This window comes from Suricata suricatta, chromosome X (assembly GCF_006229205.1).
Source record: "Suricata suricatta isolate VVHF042 chromosome X, meerkat_22Aug2017_6uvM2_HiC, whole genome shotgun sequence".
NCBI lineage: Eukaryota > Metazoa > Chordata > Mammalia > Carnivora > Herpestidae > Suricata > Suricata suricatta.
In genome coordinates, this window is record NC_043717.1 from 72,738,087 (window position 1) to 72,763,696 (window position 25,610).

General features: G+C 50.0%; 1 protein-coding gene across 1 annotated transcript in view; it reads left to right on the forward strand.

Annotated features, from left to right (window-relative positions):
- Nucleotides 1-1,053: 1,053 nt before the first annotated feature.
- FRMPD3 (FERM and PDZ domain containing 3) overlaps nucleotides 1,054-25,610 on the forward strand; it is an 89,558-nt gene continuing 65,001 nt past the window's right edge. The window contains exons 1-2 of the mRNA XM_029929681.1: nucleotides 1,054-1,105; nucleotides 12,253-12,430. Coding sequence (XP_029785541.1) covers nucleotides 1,054-1,105; nucleotides 12,253-12,430 — 230 coding nt within the window. The remainder of the gene's footprint in view (nucleotides 1,106-12,252; nucleotides 12,431-25,610) is intronic.

The following is a 25,610-nucleotide window of genomic DNA, read 5'->3' on the forward strand; positions in this document are numbered from 1 at the left end:
CATTGCAATCGCTCATGCAAAAATTGTATCCCCTTACTTCATTTTTCTCCAAAGCATTTATCATTCCCTAAAATATCAATAATTTCACCTATTTACTTATTGTCACTGGAATGCAGGCTCCATGAGGATGGGAATTTTTATTTATTTTGTTCACTGCAGTATCCCTGGTGTCTAGAAACAGTGCCTAGTACATAGTAGGAGCTCAATAAATATCTGTTGAATGAGCAACGAAATATGCAGATAGCTTTAAACATGGCCCCCCACCTCTGTCATATCTACAGAGACCCACAGGTTGTTTGATATAAAACCAAAGGTGGGGCACCTGGGTGGCTCAGTCAGTTAGTTAAGCGTCGGACTCTTGATTTAAGCTCAGGTCATGATCTCGGGGTCATGAGATCGAGTCCCATGTTGGGCTCTGTGCTGAGCATAGAGCCTGCTTGGGGTACTCTCCCTCCCTCTCTCTCTGCTGCTCCCCCATCTCTCTCAAAAATAAAATTAAAGTTAAAAAAATTTTAAAGTAATAAAATAAAATAAAACCAAAGGTGAGCATATAAGAGAATGAGTACCTTTGTAGGTGAGAGAACACAGGGAGTATTCCATGCACAAAATGTCCATGGTTCTCAATCAGGCTAAAGCCAAGGAACCATATGGTGGACCTCTCTTGACAACAGTTTTACTCTTAATATCCATTGATTGAGAAACACAGAATGACCACAAACTAATATAAATGTATGATATTTTAAAACTGATTTTGTTAAGCATTGTGACACCCACTTAATATTTGGAATACAATGATACATACATGTGTGATATGTTTTAGGATAGTGCTTAAATGCCTAGTCTCTGGCACCTGTCAGCCAGGGCTTGATTTCTGATGTTGCCACTTCTTACCTGTGTGATACTGAGCAAGTTGCTCAAGGCTTTGTCTTAGTGTCCTTGTCTGCAAAGCAGGGCTAATGATATACCAAGCTCATAGGGTTATTACAAAGATTCAACGAGATACTGCATGTCTAGCTCATGTAAACAGTATGCCATGTAGTAAATGCTCCTCAAATGGGAACTGTCATCATCATCGTCATCATCATCATCGTCATCGTCATCAGCAGCAGCTATTGATTGATATAGCCACAGGCGATGCTTCATAGTATATGGATATGCATCCCTCTTGCAGTGCTCTGCAGTCCCCAGGGTCCTCGGCCCACAGTTCTGGGAGCCAGTATGGTAGACACTAAGTGGTGTTGGCAGTCAAAGAAAAAGGGTTGGCCACTGGGTTAAAAAGGGCATGGTCATGGTGAGACTGGGAAGGTAGAACAGAGGGCAAGTGTCCACAGGCACCGTCTTGGGATGGTGGCTCGATGTCCCCATTTAGAGAGGAAGCCAGTAGCTGCACAGGAAGTCTTCCAACATTTCTGAAATCCCAGCTCAGCTAAAGGTTGCTCAGGAAGACAGACAAAGATAGTTATTACCGAATAGCCCTGTAAGTTTAAAGTGTTTTGTCATCTCTGAGTGTTAGCTCTTAGAGAGTGGTGAGGCTGCTCTGATCATCACCCTGTCTGGCCTTGCATTCCAGAGAATTCTGAGTTCCAGATGGTAGCCGATTAGTGGCTGGTTGGGTCTGGGTGACCGAGGATATTCTCTGTGATATTTCCCCCGTCGTCCGCCACCCCCAAATGGGGACTCCAGAAAGCTGTTTCTGAGACTATCTGTGGGGCTGCAGCACCAACAGTGACCATCTGTAGGTAGCTGAGTTGGGAGTGGCGGTTGGTAGCCAGTGGGTATGGGTACTGCCCACCATGGCACTTGATTGCTATGCCCTGCAGAGCTGGAAGCACAGGGCAGATTAATCAGGGGGTTCAGTGAGGTCTGGTGGTTCAAGAGATCAAAAAGAAGGAGGTCAGAGGCGCCTGGGTGACTCAGTTGGTTAAGCCTCCGACTTTGGCTCAGGTCAGATCTCACGTTCGTGGGTTCGAGCCACGCGTCAGGCTCTGTGCTGACAGCGAGCTCAGAGCCTGGAGCCTGCTTCTGGTTCTGTGTCTCCTTCTCTCTCTGTCCCTCCCCCTCTCATGTTCTGTCTCTCTCTGTATCAAAAATAAATAAAACATTTAAAAAATTAAAAAAAAAAGGAGGTCAAGGATGGATCTTAAGGTGGGGGATGGGGGTGAGGAAGAGTGGTCACCCCCTGAAGCTAAACATGATTAGACAGGAACCAGTCCACCCATGGAGAAAGCATGTAAGCTGTGCCCATAGGCTGATTGATTTGATGAGAGTTGAGTACGGTCTGTGATTTTTCGCTTGAAATGGGCAATTGAGCCAATTAAACCTTCCCAGAAAAGAATAGGGAACCTCAGCTTTGGGTTTTATTTTAGGAAGCTGATCTTTCTGGAAAGACAAAAAACTCCAGTGGCACTTGGCAACACGCCACAAAGAGGCCTCTTCTTCTTGACCTTCAGGTGGAAAACTCCAACTCTTGTGCAAGTCAGGAATTTTTGTCCTCAAACCAAGGATCTTAAAAAGATAGCTGTCAGTCTTGTACGTATTGGCTGGGGCCCCTCTCCCATTTCTCCTGGAAGCCTTGACCTCATTCTTGTCATCATGCAAGTGGACAGTTTGTACCTGTCCAGTCCCTTCCTGGGCCTGATGGGGAGTTCTGCTCTGGGGTGTCATTTGCATAGACAAATGCAAACTGGCATCTGTCAGCTTAGCACCTCAAGCCAACGAGCCGGAGTGGTGATGGGCAACCCTCTGGGCAAAAACCCTGGATATTGGATTCAAAAATGACAGTGTCAAATTGGGGCTACTTTACATAGGCTTATCAGGTTAATTACTACAATGTCTCCAGGAACTTGAAAATCCTTGAATTCTTATGCAACCAGAATGCTCAAAGTCTGTTGCTATGAAACTTGGAGTGTAAATTACCATGAATACCATTAATCTGTTCACTAGGAGGTTAATTTGCAATTTGTTGGCAAATCACATGTGGATCTTATAGCAAGAGCGTGGGTGCTGTTTTTGTGCCAATGTGTGGCCCCGCCTGTGTTTCTGGGTGTGTGCGCATGTGCCTGCGTGTGCACATGTGGCATTGAGACCGGCACTCTATGGAACGCACATCCTAGGTTTCCTCACTACGTGCTAGGTCTCAATGGGCTCTTCTGCCACATCTTGGGTCCTAGGGCACGTGTTCTCAGGGTTGGAGGGCTGTTGTGCTGAGCAGTCTTTGGCCCAGTGCCAGCTTACGAGACATTATCTCCTCTTGAGACAGGATCGCAAAGGTATCTGTTAATGCTTTACAATCTTCTGGCTTTTCTGAAAGATGCTCTTTCCCCCTTAATGGCTCTCAAGTTGTTTTTGTGTGCAGGCAAGTTACTCCTGGCAAAGGAACTCAGATCATGTAGAGGTACCAGGGCAGGGACGTTGCACTGGTGTAGGAGATGGTGACATTGGGCGGAGGGGGAAGGAGAAGACTGCTGAGCAGAACCAGGAGGTTTCCATGGCTGCGCTGCCAAATTATTGTGAATTATTGTGAATGTAGGGAAGTAGAGTGGATCATACAAACCTCACCACAGCTGTTCTGGCCTGCTCGCCCATGAAAGACCCGTACATACAACAAAGTGAGAACAGGCCCCTCCTGACATAGGCGACAGGCTGTGGGGTGTGACTGAAGGGGCATTGGAATCCCTCTCACCTGGAAATAGCTTCCAGCTAGCCTCCTGGGGCTGGAAATCCCCTTTGGACGGAGGCAGATTCAAATATGCTCTCTGGGAAGAAAGACCTAGTGGGAGAGCAGGTCTTGAAGGGAATAAGGACATGAAATACCTTAGTTTTGATGCTCAGGATGGATCCTCCCAGGAAGTGCCCAATGCCTTGACACCCTGAACAGCCTGGGTGATGGAAGCCCACAGGGAGGGGCTGCTGAAAGGAATAAGGACATGCTAAAAGTTGGGGAAGGCTCCAAAAACAGCACATTCAGCCACCCCACTGATGAGCCTTAGAATAATTCTGGGAGGGACATAGAGAAATTGTAATGTGGGTGGGGTTGGGGGGTGGGGTGCACACACAAACAGATTTAGGTCTACAGGGAGCCAGAGAGCCCCAGAAAATGTGGCTGTGAGGATGTCTTCTTGAAACTTTCTCTTCCCGACATCGCCGTCAATCTCTATTTCCTGAGTACCTTATACTTGTGCTGGACACTGGGTATACAGTGGGCAAGATATACACCTTGCCCTGCCCATTACAAGCTCACGTTCTAGGGTAGAGTATTAAGTCAGCCCTGCCTGGGAGGCAGATGAGGCTCAGAGAGGATGTCCCAGAAAAGGTGACTGGAGCTGAGGCCAGAAAGATGTGTAAGAGGTTGCAGGTAGACAAGGTGGTGGAAGGCATTCTGGGTAAAGAAAGAACAAGTGTGGAAGTGTGAAACAACTTTGTGTGGTCTCCACAAGCAGGGTAGACCTTTTCCCTAGAGAAGGAAATGCCATCATCCATAATAAAGTGTTACCTGTAACTTCCATGATTGGCCTTAGAAGGAGACCTTTTCAGTGGGGAAGAAGCATCCGTAAGATTCACCTTCCCCTGTGACATTGACTCATCACAGGGGTCTTTTAATACTCCATGGTATTGTTTAGACCAGGCTTAAACTTTTCAGACAAAACCATATATTAATTTTTTAATGTTTTTTTAAATTTATTTTTGAGAGACAGAGAAATACAGCTTGAGCAGAGGAGGGTCAGAGAGAGAGGGAGATACAGAATCTGAAGCAGTCTCCAGGCTCTGAGCTAGCTGTCAGCACAGAACCTGATGCGGAACTTGAACCCACAAACCGTGAGATCATGACCTGAGCTGAAGCCTGATGCTTAACTAACTGAGCCACCCAGGTGCCCCTAATGTTTATTTTTGAGGGGGTGAGAGAGAGAGAGAGAGAGAGAGAGAGAGAGAGAGAGAGAGATGGAGATGGAGGCACAGAATTCAAAGCAGGCTCCAGGCTCTGAGCTGTCAGCACAGAGTCCAATGCAGGGTTCAAACTCACAAGCAGTGAGATCATGACCTGAGATGAAGTCAGATGCTCAACTGACTGAGCCACCCAGGCGCCCCTAAAACCATATATTAAAGGCTAGGGGATGCCAAAAGGGAAGCCAACATTTGTTGAACACTCTCTCTGAGCCAGGTGTTATTCTAAATGTATATGTACACATATATTCATTTAATCCTGAAAATCACCACACGAACTAGGCATGGTACTATTATTACCAGTATGCCCATTTCACAGATAAGGGCCAGAAAGCCAGTTTGCCCTAGAAAGTATCACTTAGTCATCTTTGATTGCTGGGTCCCCTGGACCTTCCTAACTCCCAGCTGGCCTCCATGGGCCATAGGACACCTATAGTCCCAGCCACCTACAAGTGCCCTCCCAAATAAGTGCCTGGCCTTCGCTCCTCTCATGTTAAAGAGGCAGTGGAGAGGAATGGGGTGGAGGAATCGTAAGCTCAGATGCTTATGAGGCCAGACTGAAAGGCGTGAACATACTCACTAGGGCAAGATCAGACGTGTGCCCAAGAGATGTTTCATTCTCCTCTTTATTATTCTGTTCATAAAAACAGCAACACAACAGGACAAGAATGATACTGAATGGCAACTGACACCTGTCCCCCTGGCTAGGGTACAGAGGCAGTGGTGGGGAGTGGGGTGACCTGAAGAGATTCCATCCCTCATCCAAAAGAGGCACTGCTACTTAGCTCCAGCTGATCATGGCCAGGTGGGACTTTAAAGGCCCAGAGTTGCCAGGTAGCCAGAAATCCAGATTCTTACATCGAATCTGAGGATTTTTAAAGGTTAGCAGTGAATCAAAATATTTTTTTTTAAAACACCACACAGGCCAAACAAAACACACTTGCAGCTGGGTGACCTTCGGGCAAGTAACTTAACCTCTGGAGACTTGTTCCCCTAATGTAAATGTATGTAAATGTGTGCAAAATAGGGGTAAGACCACTACCTACACCATGGGGTGCCTATGAGGATTAAGTGAGGTAATGTAAGTGAAATGCCTGTTGGGATGATTATTATTCCTTGGGAGTTCCAGTCTTTTACTTGAGGAATATCTCTTTCCAGGTGATTGACATGAAAATCTCTGTCCTTCACCTCCAGAGAGGCCCCCTGCCTTACTCAGGGAATTTAGCTCCACCTTTGCTGGCAGAAGATTCTAAGGCTACACTGAAAACACAGCAACTGGCTGGCAAGTGTATATGGGGAGGGGGAAGCGTTTCTTTCTTTCTACCCTTTAACATAACATCCTCGGTGAGGTGCCAGCTGACTTACCAAGCCATTCCAGGCCTGGGGAGGGGCCTAGAAGTTGTGCAGAATGATTTCCTTCAGGCAGAAAGGAGGAAACTGAGGCAGGGAAGCTAGGCCATTGTTCACACGCCAGTGTATCTTCAGTTCTTCCTGCGGACACCCAGGGTTTTAAAGAATGCTCTTGGCTGCTAAATCTTTTACACCCTCATCTTCCTTTCAAGCTGTGGCTCTCCCCGTTGGCTGCAAATTAGAAACACTTGGGCAGCTTTTAAAAAATACTGATACCGAGGCCTGACCTTCAGAGACTTTGTGACCCCTCACACAATCCTAAGTAAAACTGGATATGGGGGTGTGTGTGCACATGTGCACTTTTCTGGGGACTTGGTTGGCACCTCAGAGGGCAGTGTCTACAATGATTGGCATAAGTATATGGGGTACTATGGGGAACAGCCATGGCCTTCTCAGCCATCACACAGTATCTGTCCAGTCCACGTAGACTGGTCTTCTCATCTCTGGTCCCACGGGGCTCAGCAATCAACACCTTTTGTGTTTCCTCAGAGGTTGTACCGAATCACCAAAGCATATACAAGAAAGGCCTTTGAAAAAGCCTAACCAACTCTCTACAGGAGAGGGCCCATTATTACAAGCTTAAGGAGGGTGTGGGTGGGGAGGTAACAGAGGCAGCAGGAAGCGGCAGTACATATCAAGAAAAGGCCCCGCAGGTTAACAAAGCAGCTCCCAAATGCAAGCAAATTAATACAGGGCCCATCGAGAACAGAACATTCTCACCGCAGGGGCGGAGCACCCATTGGAGCAGCTAAGGCCTTGGCAGGGGGAAAGAAGAAGAATGGCGGAGGGAGGGAGGGCAGGGGCCAAGTGAGGGGGTTTTCAGTGCTAGGGAGGCTTGCTCTGGCTAAGAGAATGGAAGGGGTCAGCCTCCGAGGGGAAGAAAATGTGGTGAATATGCCAAGTAGGCCTGGGGAGCAGGCAGGAGCATCAGAGAGTCGTTAGTGAAGGGGAAGCAGTCGGGGGTACAGAATCAGTCCCCCCCTTTAGGTAATAGTAGGAGGAAGGGCACCTCCAACCTCAATACATTTGGCTTCATCTTGTGGTAACTGGATGCAAGACTGCAAGGCAGAGAGGGTCACTGGGGAAGCTGCTACTAACTACGGAGGCAGACCCCCCACTTCCTGCTGCTCTCTTTTTCTTTATTCTCTGAAACAACTGGGACCCACCTGACTCAGAAGCAAGGAGTGGGGCATACGTCAATTCAGGAAGCCCTTGACAAATCTTCACAGAGAAATGGCCTGGAAAGGGGGAGGGGCATTGGACTAGACCAAAATCCTAGAGTAGGGTGATATTTAAAACGCCATATTGCCTGGGGCCACCTGGGTGGCTCAATCGTTTGAGCGTCTGACTTCAGCTCAGGTCGTGATCTTGCGGCTTGTGGGTTCAAGCCCCACATCAAGTATCTGTCAGCACAGAGCCTGCTTTGGATAGTCTGTCTCTCTCTCTCTGCCCCTCCCCCGCTTGCGCATGTGTGCCTGCTTTCTTGCGCGCGCTCGCGCTCTCTCTCTCTCTCTCTCTCTCTCTCTCTCTCTCTCTCTCTCTGTCTCTCTCTCTCTCTCGTTCGCTCTCTCTCTCTCTCTCTCAATAACTAGTAATAAAAATACTGTATTGCCTGTATGGCCCACGCACTGACCAGGAAGGATGAACAGCCCCTAGAACTACAGCAGCATTCTGAAGGGCCCTTACTAGTCAGAGATTAACCCTCCAGTTGCTGGATCAGAAGGAGGTTGGGACAGGTGGAAGGCACTGCGGGGTGGGGGTGGGGGTGGAGGGGTTGGAGAGGGGTTGAGGCAGCAGCCGTTTAAAGATCACTAACTCACGAATATAAATTCTGAGTGTGACGGTGGCACAGGTGTTCACTGGTTATGTCTGCCTTGATCCTGGGGCAGCTGGAATCAGTCCTGGAGGCCATAGGGGATTAACATGCACAGGACTACTGGTGGGAATTTGAGGGATCCTGTCTGCAAGATGGGGTGGGGACAGTAAGCAAATTCTCCCTGTGTTCCCTGGCCAAGGTGGATCAGACACTGGCTTTATTGTTGAATAGCAGTGCTGGGCTCAGGCCCACAGCGGCAACCCTTCATACCTGTCTAGCCTCCATGCGTATGCAATTCCATGCCCGATGTTCTGGAATGAGGGCCCATTCTGGAGGAAGCATCAGTCTATTTCAGTGCTCTGTGGCCTAGAATCTGAGCCTGATAGAATACGAAAGGACCCTACAAGTACACTCTCTTTCGACTTATGGAGAAACTGAGATCTAGAGAGGGAAAGTGTAGGGCCATACATCTAGTTCTACAGCTGGGATGAGCAGCAAGATGTCCCTCCTCCCAGCCTGGTAAATTTTCTATTGCTTTCTTTGCTGTTATTCCAAGTCTTCATTATAGTCAAGGGAAAATGCCAGAATATCCTTAGGGCCAACCTTACTCATAGGTAAACATGATGTGATCAAATAGGTCTCCTCAATTGCCTGTCACTGTGCCTGAAACTTCACCATCGGTGATTCTTTCTTTTGGATCTTGAAGCTTTCCAGTCTTTCCGGGCGATATAGGTGTGGGATTTATTGAAAGTCCTTGAGAGAATGACTTTGTAAATTGGACTCAGGTTATATAGGTGGGGGAGAGCAGCGGGCCTGGGGGGAGGAGAGGAGACGCAGGGCCCAGGCCACCCTGAGCATGGCAAAGGAGTATTTGATACACCTACACCCAAAGCATCCATCACACCCTGGCTTGGGTGCCCAGAATGCATTTCCCCCATGACCCAGGAGGCCTGAATCACTGCTGTGTGGCCCACGCTGGGGAGAAGGGCAGGAGAATAAAGGATAACATCAGGCTGTCTGGAGTGGCCGTGGGGGCACTTTATTAAGAGGAGCAGCCTGGGCAAGATGGATTTGACAAGGGAATCTATGAAGACATTGAGAGGAGCCTCAGCTGTAAGAGGGATGGGCTCCAAGACTGCCCAGGGAGGCTGGGTCTGGAGTCTGCCTGTTTGGCGCCTACCTCTGGGGAATTGCTGAAGGTGCCCTGGCCCAAGGCTAGTCTCCTTTCTGTTGCTGCTTCTGACTTCCATTCAAGTTTGGCTCCAGAGCTGTGCCCTGCAGCTCTAGGCTTGGCCAGCCATGGTGCCCATGTTCCCCATCAGTTATAGCACTTAATTATCAAAGGGGTTTCAGGGTGACAATCTGTTGGGAAGTGGGGAGAGGAAGGAAAGAGCCTAGCGAATTTGTCTGCAAAGGGTTTGCCATGTATCCTTTGAGTTTGTGTTTACTTGGGGTAGCAGGAGGTAGGGAAGAGTGTTTCTGGAACTTTGGTGATTAGCATGATTAGCATAGTATTGTAATTTAGATTGTAAGTCTGTTTGGGGGGCAGGGCTTGTTGGGGTGAGCTGAACACCCTTCCAGAGGCTTCACTAGTTCTGTTGTAGACCTCAGCCAGCCAGGCAAAGCCAGAACCCCTAGCATCCCCCCAAAGAGAGCATCCACCACCCTCAAGGCCACCTTTAGCTGTCTGACGTAAGTCCCCTGCTTCCTAAAGCGGTTTCGCTGGAGGCCTCAAGCTGTTTCCACCCAGACATGTACAGTGCTGGGCCTGGTGGGCTCTGGTGAGGGGGTTGGGGGATGTGGAAGGGGAGATGCTCCGGTTGCCAGGAATTAGAGACCCAGAGCCAAGACTGTCCCCTGGGTCCACTCAAGTCCCCCCAAACAATCTCCCTGGCTTAAGGCCAGGCCATCACTAACCCGAGTGTGATGGGAGCTGCTGGGGGAAGATGATATTTCACAGAGCAGAGACTCCTGCCCAGGTGCAGGATCGGTGATTCAGGGAAGATGGAATTCAGTGCAATCAATTCGGGAGAGTCAGCCAGGAATTCTTCTAAGCTTTACTTCCCAGCAGCCCCCCTCCCACCTCGGAGACGGACTAATCCCTGACATTTGTCTGGTGGCTTTATACTTTTCAAAGCTCCTTCACATCCATTCTGTCCACTGAGCCTCATAAACACCCCCTTGAATTAGGGCAGGAAGGAGTTATTATTCCTGTTTGACCAACAAGAAAACTGAGGCCTCAAAAGAATACATGGCTCATCCAAGGTCACACATCTATTTAGCTAAAGGGCTGGGACTTAAAATGTTTCCAAACTTCCAGTCCTGTGTGTTTTCCACCTCCCATGTGTGTGGACGCCCTCACAGAATCGTGGAGGTGCCCAGCACCCAGCATGGTGCCTGGCACATGATAGATGCTAAGAAATATCTGCTAAACGAATGACCAAATGGCTAAGTAGGAACAAGACATGGAGGAATACAAACTGTTCTTTTTTATGATCAGAATGGAAGGTCATGGGGCACCTGGGTGGCTCAGTCGGTTAAGCGTCCGACTTCGGCTCAGGTCATGATCTCGCAGTTCAGGGGTTCGAGCCCACGTCGAGCTCTGTGCTGACAGATAGCTCAGAGCCTGGAGCCTGCTTCGGATTCTATGTCTCCCTCTCTCTCTCTGACCCTCCCCTGCTTGCGCAGTCTCTCTCTGTCTCTCAAAAATAAATTTTAAAAAAATGAAAAAAAAAAGTTGGTAAAGAATGGAAGGTCAGGAATACTGTGTTGTTCCATCATTTTGACCCGAAAGGAAGGAATAAGAGATCTTTCCCATTTCACAGATATCATTATCAAGGCAGGAAGATGAGGGAGGGTAGCTCCTATAGAGAAGCCACAAGGCTTAATCGCCCCACAGGCTGCCTTCTAAACTCACACTTTATTATTATTTTTTGATGTTTATTTATTTTTGAGAGAGACAGAAACAGAGCATGAGTGAGGGAGTGGGGGAGAGAGAGGGAGCCCCAGAATCTGAAGCAGGCTCTAGGCTCTAAACTGTCAGTACAGAGCCCAACACGAGGCTTGAACCCACTAACTGTAAGATCATGACCTGAGCTGAAGTCAGACACTTAACTGACTGAGCCACGCAGGTGTCCCTCTACTCACACTTGAAAGAGGAATGAGTGGTGTGGACCCATCACTCCAGGACCAGGAAGGAGTCAGATCAGCCCTGTAGGAAGATCACCCTTCCCATCCTGTCCCTGTGAGCCTCTTCTCTCCCCAAGCCCCTGCCAGAGGCTCCCTGAGGTTCTGCCATGGGAGGGGTGTCTGAGCTCCTTTAGGGCCTCTGCACCTCCCCCCACCTTGGATCCTTCTAGCATAATGCAGACCTCACGGGCTCAGTGCCTGTCTCCTATATGGCACCTGGACCATATATACCATGTACTAATTAATATACCATGTATTAATCTCTTGTACCTTCTTCTGTGTTCCACAAGGCCTGGCACATAGTAGGTGAATGGTCTGGGGTAAAGAGTGATAGCCACTCCCTGGCACTGGGCACCGAAGTCAGTATCCGGCCTCCCCAGGTCCCCACCTCCACCTTCATCAGCAAACTGGCCTGGAGTTGCCATCGACCCCAGTGCTGTCAGAAAAATGGGGACATGGGAGGTGGAGACGCGGGTATTCAAATGTTGCTTTGCAGCAGCACGAAGTGGCTCCGGAGGCCGGCAGCAGCGGAATTTGAGATCCCACTGGTGTCGAAGCTGGGCCCCACCACTTACTGCTAGCCCGCGTATCTGGGGTGATTTGCTTTGGTCCCCTGGACGTCGGTTTTAATTTCTGTCAGCTGGGGAGGATGCCGGGGTGAGGAAATAGATGTGAAGCCCGGGGGCCAGCACAGAGCGCTCGCTGGATTATCCGCACGGCCCCTCCCCGGCTCCCCCGCGGGGGCCGGGCCAGGGGGGACGGGAGGCGGGGGCTCCTCCGCGGTGGACTGCGGGGCGGGCGCGAGGCAGCAGACGCCGCCGTGTTTACCCGCGGACTCGCTAGTTCGCCACCTCAGCCCCGGCTCTGGGGCCGAGCCAGTCGCCTCTTTCTTTAAGATTCTGGTCACAGCAGGGGCTGGGTTTCTAAGGCAGTCGTGATCTTTCTCTTCCTACAGACGCCGCTGCCGCTCCAGTCGGCGCGGGGGCACAGCCGGGGGCAGCGCGAGGGGGAGACGGCGACGGGGTTCCTGGGGCCGGGCAGCCGCTCAGCCCCGGCCCGGAGAGGGCCCCGACAGTAAGTACGGCGCTCCGAGTGGCCGGGGTCGGGCTCGCCTGGGAGGGAGCCAGAAAGCGGGGCACCCGGCCGCCTAGGCTGGCGTCTGGGGGGGTTGAGGGGTCGGCAGCCGAGCGCCCAGGCCCCCGCCGGTCCCTCTGGGTGGCGCAGGCACGGGCCCCTGGGCCTGGGCGCCCGCAGTCGGTGGACGGAATTGGCTCGTCGTGAGCCGACCTCCGTCCACCCTGCCTGGAGCACCGAGCCCCCAAGGAGCCGTTCCTGGAGTCTGGCCGCCCGCGAGGAAACTGGAAGACGAGATGCGCGGGGCTGAGGTTTTGGACTCCCGTGGAAAAGTGGCGGCGTGAGCGGGAAGTTTTCCGCTGGGGCGGGGGGGCGGGGAGCGCGGAGGAAGAGCAGGAGCGGGGAGAGCGGGAAGCCAGCGGCAGTCCTTGGTGAGGGGGGCAGAAGTAATCCCTCAGGGGCTCGGGCCCCTCCCTCCCCGCCGCCCCCTACCCCGGGCTACCCCCATCCCCCAACCCCTGGGCGAGGAGCCCCAGTGTCTGCAGCGCCCGGGCTTCCAGAAGCCCTGCACCTCCCCACCCCACCCCCACCGGGCGCCCCAGCTTCCCCAGGGCCCAGCCTCCCTGGCTGGCCTGCCCTGCTGCCCTGGAATGCTCACTGTGTTCACGAAGCGTCGCGGGGCTGAGTAACAAGACCACCTGATCAGGTGGTGCTTTACTTGTTTAAACGTTTGCAAATCCGGAAATGCCTGGCCATATCTGTCACTTTCTTTTCTTGAGCCGCTTAAAATCGAGGGGGGTGGGGGCTGTGGCTGAGATCACAAAGGTGAGTTCATCCTAAGTCACTTAGTCCCCTGCTCAGGACAGTGCCCCATCTCCCTTCCGCTCCTCTGCCCCCAGTCACTCTTCTTTGCTGAGAGCATTGATGATCACAGTAGGCACATTGCTGTTGAGCCAAGCATTGTGCTAAGGAGCTCTTTAGGTAGCAGTAAGAATCCGTGTACAAGAAGAACAGGAGCTGGCACTCACTCAGGGCTTTCTGTGTGCCCGGCACAGTTTTAAGTGCTTTACGCGTAGCGTAGCATATTTAATTTTCACAACAATGCTGCGAGGTAGATCCTCACATTAGCCCCATTTTACAGATGAGGAAGTGGAAGTGATGGAAACTGAGAGGCCGACAAGCCCAAGGTTCCACAGCTGGGGAGAAGCAGAGCTGGGATTTCCACCCAGTCTTACTTCAGTACCCTCATTCTTAACCACAAGAAATGTTGTGAGAAATTGTCTTTAATGAAGTTGTAAAATGGTTTGTTTTCCCCACAGAAAAAGCTTACTTATTCTGTAGATCAGAAGGCAGAGCCCAAGGTCCAAACTGATTTGAACCACTCTCATTACATTCTGTGGAGAAAGGCAAACCCAGTGGGCTGTAACGGGACAGCAGGTCCTGTTAGTAGGTGCCTAAGCAGAACAATGATCACAATCATTGCTAATAGCCATTATTGATTAGCCACTCACTTTGTATATTTAATCTTCAGGGAGGTACTTTGAAGTAGGTACTATCATGAGCCCCATTTTACAGATGAGGGAACTGAGTAACCTGCCACCGGGTTGGGATTCCAGCCCACATCCACTGCCTCCAGAGCCCAGGCTGGAGCTCCCCTTTGGCAGATTTGTGCAAGAGGCAGACGGTCCACCATCGCCTAGCTGAGCTGGGCCCCAGAGCTCCGCAGCCAGTTGCCCAGAGCTCTGCACTGTTCCCTCCCTTCCTCAGCCCCTGTTTGCATAAACAAAGACATCATCGTATAGGTTGTAGAAGAGAGGGCTTCCCAGAGAACACGCAGCATTCTGCGTGGATTTGGGTTTTGTTGTTATACTAAGTGCCACGCCTGCAACATCAAGAAGTTGTTCTGCTTTATAAGTTTTATTAATTAGACAAGTGTCTGGTCTGCTGGCTTGGAGTTGTTAATCCAGCATTATGGCTCTATCTGAGTACCTCTGTGAGGAATTATTTTTTGAAAAGTTTTTAGAGCCTCACTTGCAATGCTGAGCAAAGCCATCTTCCCACGTCCTGGGGAGGTGGACGGGGCTTGTGTCTTGGCCAGGATTTCAGTAGTAGGAAATACTGCTGACGCTCGAGTAATCCTGTTGCTGGGCCTATTGATAGTCAGCCCTTCTTCCCCCAGGATGGTCCCGTGGGCCCAACAGAATGTGGCCAGGTCCCAAGGGGAGGGGCTCTTCTACATCACATGTGGCCCTGCAGGGTCACCCCACCATTGGCCCTGGCCCATTAGAGCTGGCTTCAGTGGGCCTTCTTCAGTGCGGCCATACTAGGGCATGTGAGCTTTGTGACTTTGGTCTCCATTACCGTGGGTGAATCTCAGTGCATCTGCTGGCAATCTGCCCTTCCCTCTTCCTTCTCTGATGTGGGGGGGGGCGGTCTTCCATGTGTAGCTTTTGGGTGGTGCATAGGATGTGTGGCTGGTGACCCCAGTGCTGGGCTGTGTCCCCAGTCTGTCAGTGTGGCCTCCTCTGAGCACAGCGCCACATCTCACAAGGACACATGAAAAGAGCCAATAGGTAGCACAAGTCCTCTGCCCTCATTCCCACAACCAGAAATGGAAGATTCCCTTCAGTTTCGCCTGAATTTGTTCTATCATTTCTTATTTTCATTGCAGAGGCTTAAATACCTGGAGATTTCCCCCATTCCTGAATCTTCCTTATTGTTTGTTCACTGTCACATTTGACATTCTTTTCCTGGAAGGTCCTTCTCCTCCTTGACCATCTGCAGGACTCCTATTCACCTTCACCACTCTGCTTAGCTTAGGGGGGCAGGGCGTCTGCTGGAAATCACGGGGATGGTGGGGAATGGGCCCTCCTCTGTGCTCTCATAACATCCTCTGCTGCCCCTTGTGGCTCCAGGTGACACACGGTTTTATATTTATTCACACACCTGCCCCCACCTCAGACCACAGCCTCCTTGAAGGGAGAGACTGGCCCTATTTTATCTTCATATCTGCAGTACCCAGCACCATGCCGGCACATAGGAGGCACTTGGTAAATTTTTGTTGCATATATGAATAAATGCATGAATGAATGCATCTAAACTCTGGTGGAGGGAGCCCGTGACTCAAGCAAGGGTCTCTGCTATTGTTCCCCTTACAAGGAGGGAGATAGGAGCACACCTAGTGTTATTCGACAGTCAGGTCCCAGCTCTGCGGATTTTAATCACTGAAAAAATACAAATACGCTGTAATGCCAAAAGTTGAATGCTTGGGGAAGGGCTTTTCTGATTAATAGAATGTTCTGGGTAACTGAGGGTTAGGCAAGAAAGACACACACACACACACACACACACACACACACACAGGCTTTTTTTTCCTTACCCTTCTTGGTTATTTCTAAAATGCCTGGGTCTGGTTTTCTACTGTAGTGAGTCAGGTCTGGTGTCCATCGTTGAATCTGTGTTGCTGAGGAGGGAGCCTGCAAGTTCTCAGGATCCCCTAGGATTCTCTTTCCCCCAAGCCTGGTCAGAGAGTAAGGTGCAATCTCCTTATCACCCCCACCCCCACCCTCCACCCAGAGACAAGCCCACAGGCCCTTTGAAGTTTGCAAATTTACTGCCCCTCACCTCCAGGAAACAGATAGAACCCCACCCGCACCACCAGACTAAAAACACAGGGGAGGTGCAGGGTGTCTGGGTGCTAACTCATGCTCTCTGATACAGTAACTCAGCACCTGCCTTGGCTTTTTTTCTTAGGTAGAGAGTTCACCACCTCCCCCCTCCCCTTCTTTTCTGATTCCATAGGAGATTTCTTTTCTTTTTTTTTTTAATGCTTTTTTATTTTTGAGAGAGAGAGAGAGAGAGAGAGAGAGAGAGAGAGAGAGAGCGCGCACATGAGTGGGGGAGGGACAGAGAGAGGTAGGGGGACAGAGGATCCGAAGCAGGCTCTATAGTGACAGCAGTGAGCCTGGTTCAGGGTTCGAATTCATGAACAGTGAAATCATGACCTGGGCCAAAGTCAGATGCTAACTGACGGAGCCGCCTAGGTGCCCCAGGATCTTCCTTTTCTTTAGGAAGGCCCTTATAATTCGTTTTCTCTTCTCGGCAGAAAGATGCAATCAGGCAGGAGAGAAAGGGTCTCATCCTGAAGCTGTATTTGGCATCTCTGGACACCTCCAGACGGGGTGATAAGAGTTTACCAAGCTTCTGCTCACAGAACCTCTTCTGTGGAGTTGCTCTTGGCCTGATTTTGGCACTGCCCCACCTGGGTACTCCTGGATGGACAGCTTGAAGATGGAGCACAGGGAGGAAGCCAGGGGTTGCTCCTGTCTTTTCCCTCACAGGAGGTCAGCCTGGTGCCTGCTGGGCATGGTGCCTGGGCCTCAGATTCCACCTGCATCATGTCAGGCAGGGAGGGGGCAGATGGGCATCTAGGCAAAGTCGTGGGATAGATATGCCTCTCTCTGCCCAGGTATGACTAGACTGGCCTACCCATGTCCTCATAAGATCCCACAAGGGGACACTGGGGAGAAGACCTTCTGCCCCAGCAGAACCAGACATGAAGGAGAGGGAGAATAAAACTCTCAGCTTCCCACTTCCCAGCTAACCTCTTCCAGCACCCCCTTCCCTACTCAGGCTGTCATCTTCACGTCCCTGCCATAGACCCCCTGCTCCGTTCTGTCTCCAGGCCTCCTCGCAGTGCCTTCTGTCTGGACTGGCCCAAATATGGCCCCTCCTCTAGGAAACCTTACCCTGCTGCTTCCGGAAGTCAGCAGAGGGTGGGTAGGGTGAGGTAAATAACTTCCAAGGTCCCTGCCAACTCTGAGGTTTGGCTGTTTGACCAGAGTTAGGAGCTGGGGGCATCCTAGGCTGGTGGCCCAGGCTGTCACTGCGTGACAGCCTCACCGAAAGGAGGGAGGCTGCACAGCCTGCCAGCCGAGTAGGCCCTTGTTCGGCATCAGGAGGCTTCTCTGGGAGCCCTGTATAGCCAGAGCCTGCCAGGCAGCCCCCAGAGGGGTGCTATTTGAGCCCTGGATCTTTGGCTGCTGGAGGCAGCTACTTGTTGGGATGTTCCCAGCAGCTCCTGCCCACACCTGCTCCCCCATCCGGCCTCCAAGCCTTGTTTACAGTTCAGCCCGTGGCAGACTAGAGGCTAGTATCCAAGAGGACAGATCTGGGTGGCCAGCGACCCTCTCCTGGCCTGGCATTCTGTGCCAGAGCACTGCAACCCAGCCTGGCCTCAGAGAGATGTGTTCACTGAGGGGAAGAATTCAGGTCTGCTGCTCCCTCTGTGCCAGCTCCACTTTTCCCATCATGGCCGTTGCCTCCCAGCTTTTGGAATTCTCTCTTCCCTATTTTCTCCTCTTGATCTTATTCTCTTTCTCAAAAAAAAATATAGCCTCTGGTGGCTGGGGGATCAGCCCAGGTCAGGATGGCGCCCCAGGTGTCTTCCCCAGGCTGTTTCAGATGCACCCCTTGCTCACCATGTCCCCATCTGTGAAATGGGGAGGGCTGTTGTGGTGCCAGTAAGGCATAACCACAGTGACCCCCCAGAGAGCTTGAGCACCCCAAGTCCCATACCAGAAAGTTCCCATTGCCATGTGGCCCTTTCACAGGTGCAAGAGACTGGGCGTGGAGCTGGGGGTAGCCCACGGGCATTTAGAGAGCGAGTGAGGCACTGTAGCGGCCCTCAAAGAGCCAATACAAGTTGGTGGAGTTGGTGGCCAAGGGTTCTGTGTCGGCCTTGCCTTCCTCAAGCCTGTCCTTTGTCCTTCACTGTCTCTGAGGCCCTCCTCGTGTCTCACGTCTCCACTTCTATGTTTTTCTCTGCCTCTTGTCACCTCCCACTCCAGCTCTGTCTGGCCCCCTTTCCCACACAGCTGGATTCCCCTCCATCCCTCTCTCTCTTCCCCTCTGGCTCCATCTCTGCGTCTATCTCCGCCTCCTTCAAGAAGTGCTTGGTGTGGTACATGGAAGGTGGATGCTAGGTTGCCCAGGGCTCTCTGGAGTGACATGACACCTCCTTTAAGCTCCCATGAATATTTCCTTGCCCCTGTTCACCCTCCCTGCCTCTGCCAGGAATGGGTGAAACATGAGGCTCTCTCTGCCAACTCTGCCACAGCTCAGTCACAGCAGCTTCAGACCTTGTGACCCACAGTGCCATATGGCATCAGCCTCACATCTGGCACAGTCCTCATATCTGTCACTGGGCTGGCAGCTCCAGCAGGGAGGGTTTAGGAGCATGTCTGGGCCTATTAGGCAACATGCCTGAGTCTATTGGATGTGTAGTCCCTGAGGGGAGAAGTGAGGAGGAGCAGGGGTGCAGCTTCCCAGAGGGTCTTCTGCAGCGTCCACTCAGGAGCTTCATGACATCGGTCTTTTGTGAGGTGACTCCAGGCTTCCAGGTGTTTGTGGAAGGACAGACAGCCTCTGGCTCTCTACCTGCCCCCTCGTGACCTGCTAGAACAGGTGACAGGTGTTCTCCATCCCAGCCCACTGGGGAACAGCAGCTGTTTGGACAACCAGAAAATGAATCCAGACACCAGCAGGCTTTCCAGAAGATGCCTCTCCAGGCTCAGGTAAGGAGGAAGTTGCAGGGCCATGAGGAACTGGATGGAAAGAGGGAGGCAGCCCTCAGAAGATAACCAGATCGGGAGCACCTGGGTGGCTCAGTTGGTTAAACATCTGACTTCTGCTTAGGTCATGATCTCACAGCTAGTGAGTTCGGGGCCCAGGTTGGGCTCCTTACTGGCAGCACAGAGCCTGGTTGGGATTCTCTCTCTCTGCACCTCCCCCACTTCTGCTTTCTCTCAAAATAAATAAACTTAAAAAAATAAGCAAATCTTCTACCCAGAGACTGCCAGGAGTGGGAAGGGCTATCCAAAGGCATCCTGCCCACCCTCCAGACCTCCAGCAATTCTGAAAGAAGAATTATTTGTCCTTTAAAGAAATATTCCTCCCCTGAGAAGGAATAACTTAGATTCCTCACTCTCATACCCCTAAAACAACTGGAGTCATGCCAGCTTCCATTTCTTCTTATATCATAGCCCTCCTATACTTTTCCTTTCACTCCTTTCACTCCCCACCTTTGTATTTGGCCAGAGATGTTGAAGGGGCCAGACTCCACATCCAGAAGCCCGTCTTTCACAGGCTGAGACAGAACCAGAAGGCATTTGATAGTGAATTGCATGGAGTGGCATAGGGATCATGATCTGTATGCCTCAGAATCACTCCTACCCAGGCATCCATCAATTCATTAAGAAAACCATTAAGTCACCTGCAGTGTGCCAGGTACCATACTAGGTGGTGGAGATGCCATGTTGAACAAAAGAGACACAGTCAGTACTCTTATGGAGTTTATAGACAAATAATCACAGAAATGAATATATATTGTGATGACTCTCCCGAGGGAAATGAACAGGCTGTAGTGATGGGGATAACCAGGGCAGAGTTCTCAGGGAAGGCCTCTGGCCTCTGTGAGGAGGTGATACTTAAGTGGGGGCCTGAAGGGTGAAAGATCAGCCATGTGGAGAGTGGGGAAAGAATTTTCCAGACAAAAAAGGAATGCCAAGTGGGAAGGCCTTGAGGTAGCAAAGAACTTGATGTGTTCAGAAATGGAAAAAACGCCAGCGGGGCCAGATTGCACCAGGAACCAGCAAGAATAGCATAAGAGGGGTTTGGCAAGGAAGACAGGAGCTCACACAGGGCCTCTCATAGGCCATGAAAGAAGAGTTTGGATGTCACTGACTTGTAGTGGGAGACGTGTGCAGGGTTTGAAGCAGCGAAACAACAGCAGGATCTGATTTGGACTTTGCCTTATCTATAGAGACCAGACTGAGGAGGGGGCAGCCGCAGCCTCAGGGACACCAGGACAGAAGCTTCTGCAACAATCCAGGGGACAGATGATAGTCACTCGAACAGGGTGATAGCTGCGGAGATGGAAATGGTTGATTAGATTGGGAAGGAACAGTGGCCAAGACTTACCAAGGGATTCACTGTTGGCAGGGGTGGCAGTGGGGAGCCGTGTTGGAAAGCGAGAGATAGGACTCAAGAATGACTCTAAGGTTTCTGGCTTTTCTGGCTTGAGTTATTAAAGTGATGATGGTATCATGTACTGAGATGAAGAAAATTGAGAGAGGCCTAGACTGCGGGGGGAGGAGAATCAAGAGCTCAGTTTTGGACATATTTAGTTTGAGATCCCTATTAGGCATAAAAGCAGAGATGTCAGAACAGAGTTTTGGAATATAAGAGTTTGGGAGCTCACCGAAATGGTGTGGGTAGAATACCAGTTTGGGATTGTGTACATACAGGTTGTATTTAAAGCCAATGGACTGAGGAGGGGCACCTGGGTGGCACCGACTTCAGCTCAGGTCATGAGCTTGCAATTAGTGAGTTCAAGCCCCGCGTCAGGCTCCGTGCTAACAACTCAGAGCCTGGACCCTGCTTTGGATTCTGTGTTTCCCTCTCTCTCCACCCTCTACCACTCTCTTTCTCTCTCTCAAAATAAATAAATAAATAAATAAATAAAAATTAAAAAAAAAAAAAAGCTACGGGACTGAGGAAACCACCTAGAAAGAGAGCAGAGAAGAGAAGGCCTAGGCCTGAGTCGGGAAGAATGACAATATCTGGTGATTCAGTAGCAGAGGAGAAGCCCACCAAAGAGATGAAGAAAAAAGGGGCAGAGAGCTCATTGGAGACTCAGAAGACCATCACAGAAGTCAAGAGAGAACACATCAAGGGAATGGCCAACTCTGTCCAAAGCCAAGGAGAGGGTGAGTAAGATGAAAACTGAGAGTTGACCTTCAAGGCCATCGATAACCTTAACAGAGCAGCTCTGTGGAGCAATGGATGTAGAAGCCAGATTATAATGGATTGAGGCACAAGGGGGAGATGACAAAGTGGAGACAGTACACTTGGAAAACTCTCGAGCAGTTTTTCTGTGAAGTGGGGGAGGATAAAGGGACAGTGTAAGAGGACTGTGGCACAGAGGTAAGTGGTTTCGGCTTCTTTTCTTAAGGATGGGCTATTTCCATCAGCATGCTAGCATGATTCTAGAGAGGTGGAGAGATTGATGACTTAGGGAAGAGAGTGAATGCCCAAAGGAGCAAAATCCTTGAGAAGAAGAAAGGGAATAGTACCAGAGCACAAATGAAGACATCTGCCATTGGTAGAAGAAAAGAAACATCCTCCATTTTAATTGGAGGGGAAAAGGAATTGGGGTGCAGGTGTAGGCAGGGTGGAGTATAGATTTGGTGACGGTAAGATGAGGGAGGGTGCTCTCACTTGATGGTTTGTGTTTTCTCAATCACGTACGGGACAAGGTCATCTGATAAGGCTCATTGGGGCCAATGGGGACGTGCAGAAGATCAACCAAAAAGGAGGGGCTATGACATAATCATCTTAGAGAGTGAGAAAGTGGTGGCCAGACAGCATTGTGAGCCCACACCAGGTTTGAGAACGTGAATATAAAGTGAAAGCCTTGGACTCCATCATGTGGTTTTTCTCCACATGCCTTCAGCTACTTGGATGCAGGCACGGAGAATGAATATGGTTGAGGTCATCGAGGACTGAGGTTTTGCAAGGCAAGAATAGCAAAGGGTGAGGAAGTAAGGGGGTTAAATGCAGGTGCAAGAGAATGGTCATAATGGTAGACCAGGAGCTCTAATTTGGACATGAAGGGAAACAAAGATAAGAAGGAGCTTCAGGGACACTAAGAAAGTAAATAGGGGAAGAGCCCCTAGGTGGTCAGTCAGTTAAGCTCAGGTCATGACCTCACGGTTCTGTGGGTTCAGGCCATGTGTTGGGCTCTGTGCTGACAGTACGGAGCCTGCTTTGGATTGTCTGTCTCCCTCTCTCTCTGCCTCTCTCCCTCTCACGCTGTCTCTGTCTCTCTCAAAATAAATAAACTTTAAAAAAAAGAAAGTAAATAAGAGAAAGATTTGGGGAAGGTGTCTCTGAGGAGGTGACATTTAAGCTGAGACCTGAATGGAACACAAAGAATGGAAGAAAGAGATTTCCAGGAAAAGGGAATCCCAAATGGGAAGTGATCATGACGCTTCTGGTTATTCCTGCAGTGGGAGGCCCATGGGAGGTAAACTGCCAGGATAAATAGGATAGGAACAAATGGCAGGTTGGCAAAGGCGACTTGGAGGTGGCGCAGTATCTGATGACCACCCAAACTCTAGGTGTGATGATACAGTGAGTAACCTAGTGAAGTGGGGGAAGCAGTTGCTGGAAGCTTCCCCATCACCATATGCATGTTGAATTCACCAACAATAACATCAAGAGTTTGCAGTGGGCACAGCCATTGGGATGGTGGTTATCAATAAAAAAAAAGAAAGAAAGAAAAGAAAAAAGAAAATACTATCAAGTGTTGAGAAGGATGTGGGGATATCAGGTTTTGCACTGTAGTTAAGAAGGTAAAATGGTGTGGAGCCACCTGGGTGGCTCAGTCCGTTAGGTGTCTGACTCTTAATCTTGGCTCAGGTCATGATTTCATGGTTTGTGAGTTCGAGCCCCACGTTGTGCTCTACACCCGCAGCTCAGAGCCTGCTTAGGATTCTCTCTCTCCTCCCCCGCTTGCATTCTCTCTCAAAAACAAACATCAAAAATCTTTTAAAAATAACATAAAATAGTGCAGCCACTGTCAAAAATGATAGAACAATTCCTTTAAAAAATTCAACATAGAATTACCATATGATCCAGCAATTCCACCTGTGGGTACATACCCAAAAGACAAGAAGGCAGAGACTCAAACAGATAACTGCACTCATGCTCACTGGCAGCTTTATTCACAATAGCAAGAAGGTGGAAACAACCCATGTCCATTGATACATAAGTAAGATGTACCACACACATACAAATGGAGTACTATTTAAACTTTAAAAGGAAGAGAATTCCAACCCATGCTTCCACACAGATGAACCTTGAAGATATTATGCTAGGTGAGATAAGCCAATTAAAAAGGGCCAAATGTTGTAAAAGTCCACTTACATGAGGTTCCTAGAACAGGCAAATCCATAGATACAGAAAGTGAAATGGTAGTTGTTAGGGGCTGGCGGGGAGAAGGAAATGGGGAGTTGGTGTTTACTGGGTCCAGAGTTTCACTCTGGCATGATGAGAAAGTTCTGGAGACGGATGGTATGGATGGTTGCACAACAATGTGATAAACCTGGTGCCACTGAAATGTATGCTTAGAAATGATTAAAATGGTCAATTTCATGTTACATATATATATCTTACCATAATAAAATAAGAAGTATTGGAGTAGATGTGAAGATCACACGTGACCAGGGTCCGAAGTCCTCAGTGAATGTGGGGGGACTACCCAGGAGGTTGTAGATATCAATGGCGATGGAGAAAGCGTGGTGGGGGTGGGTGGCAGATGTGTTCCTCAAAGGAGCAAGATTTTTTTTTGCAAAAGGAAAGAGGAATAGTGGCCCGGAGGTGGCATTGGCAAGCACGGAGGACACCTACCCCACATGCAGGTCTTGAAGGTCTTGATATTTGAGAAAAATAAAAAACAAAAAAAACAAGCTTCCATTTGAGAGCACTGGTGGGCAAGTGATGTCCCCGAGGAACAAATCAGACCTTCATTGGGAGAGGAGGTAAAGGGCACTTTCAGGGAAGAAATTGACAGCCTAGGAGAATTTGCTGTGAACTCAGAGCTCCAGAGGGTACAGTGGAAGGGTTGGAAGGGAGAAGAGTGACATTAGGGTACAAACAGACCACTGTGGGGAGGAGAGTGTGGATTCTGAGGGGTTACTGGAGATGAGTGGACTTCTTTCCAGTGATGACTGAAATTAACAGGCAAATGGGGCCTTATGAGCTGAGTCTCCTGTTGGGAGGGTAGACTCAGAGGCGTGTGGGAAGTCCGTTCTGAGGTTTGGGTCTCTGACATGTCCCCTCTGGTGAGGTGGCTCAAGGGAGGGTACTTTGACAAGACAACATGGGAACATGTCTCCGTTCACTTGCATAGAAGCAGTCTGCTAGCCCCTCACCCAGTTTCATCGCCTGCTGTGCATCTTCTCAGTGTGCAGATTCTTGGCAGAAATGGTGTAGGAGGGGCCCCTGGGTGGGTCAGTCGGTTGAGCATCAGACTCTATTTCAGCTTAGGTCATGATCGCACAGTTCATAGGTTTAAGCCCCCACGTTAAATCCCACATTCCTATTTGGGATTCTCTCTCTCCCTGTCTGTCTGACCCTTACCCGGATGCACATGCAGGATCTCTCTCTCAAAATAAATATATAAACTTTAAAAAAAAGACAAGAGAAGAAATGATGTAGGAGAATTAGCTCTGGAGTCCCACAGACCTGGGTTAACATTGTGGTCCCACCACAGTGTGTACAGGTGTGTACAGATCTTGGAACAAGTTGCTTAGTGTCTCCTCCCAAATCTCAGTTTCCTCGTCTGTAAAAAATGGCAGTAATACTGCCTACTTAGAGGTTGTTGGACAGTGGCAGGTGCATAGTGAGTCCTCAGTAAATGGCAGGTGTTGTTTTCTGCACTGTCCTCCCTTTCTTCATATTCCTTGCCTTAGTCCCAGATGTTTCGTGTCCTCAGGCTGTCCTTCTGCTGACCAGACTCTTCAATAGGGCTAAGTAGTGCCAAATATATCCAGATCTTTTTCTCCTTTTCCCTAATGCAGCCTTACTTGTCTTACTTCATATCCATTTAGAGCCTTCCCTATTCTCTCCTGGGATAAATCGGATTCAGCCGGTGAGTCCTTTGTTGGCATGAGTTTATGTGTTTTTTTTTTCCAAGAAAGCATTTGTGTTCTAACTGGGGCCTTCAATGCCATAACCCAGTGTAATAATAAAAGCCCCTCAGTCTTCCCTCCTTCTTTCTCCACGTGTGGTCTGCAGACTGGCAGTGTGGGCACCACCCTGGAATTTGCTAGAATCTCGGACCCCACTCCACACCTACTGCATCAGAATCATTCTAGCAATGCCCCTGGGTGATTCATATGCACATTCGAGTTTGAGCAGCACGGGTAGAGTAAGAAGCAGCTAGCCAAAGCAAGGGCTCCTTTACAAGAAGAGTTTGTGTCCAGGGTCCTTACAAGAGGACCCCAGAGCAGCTGCTTCAGAGCCCCAGAGATGGGGCTCCCATCCCTGACACCAGGAATAGATGGCTCTCCTGGGGGCCCAGCTGCCATGCCGGATCTCTGGAGCTTCTGGAAGA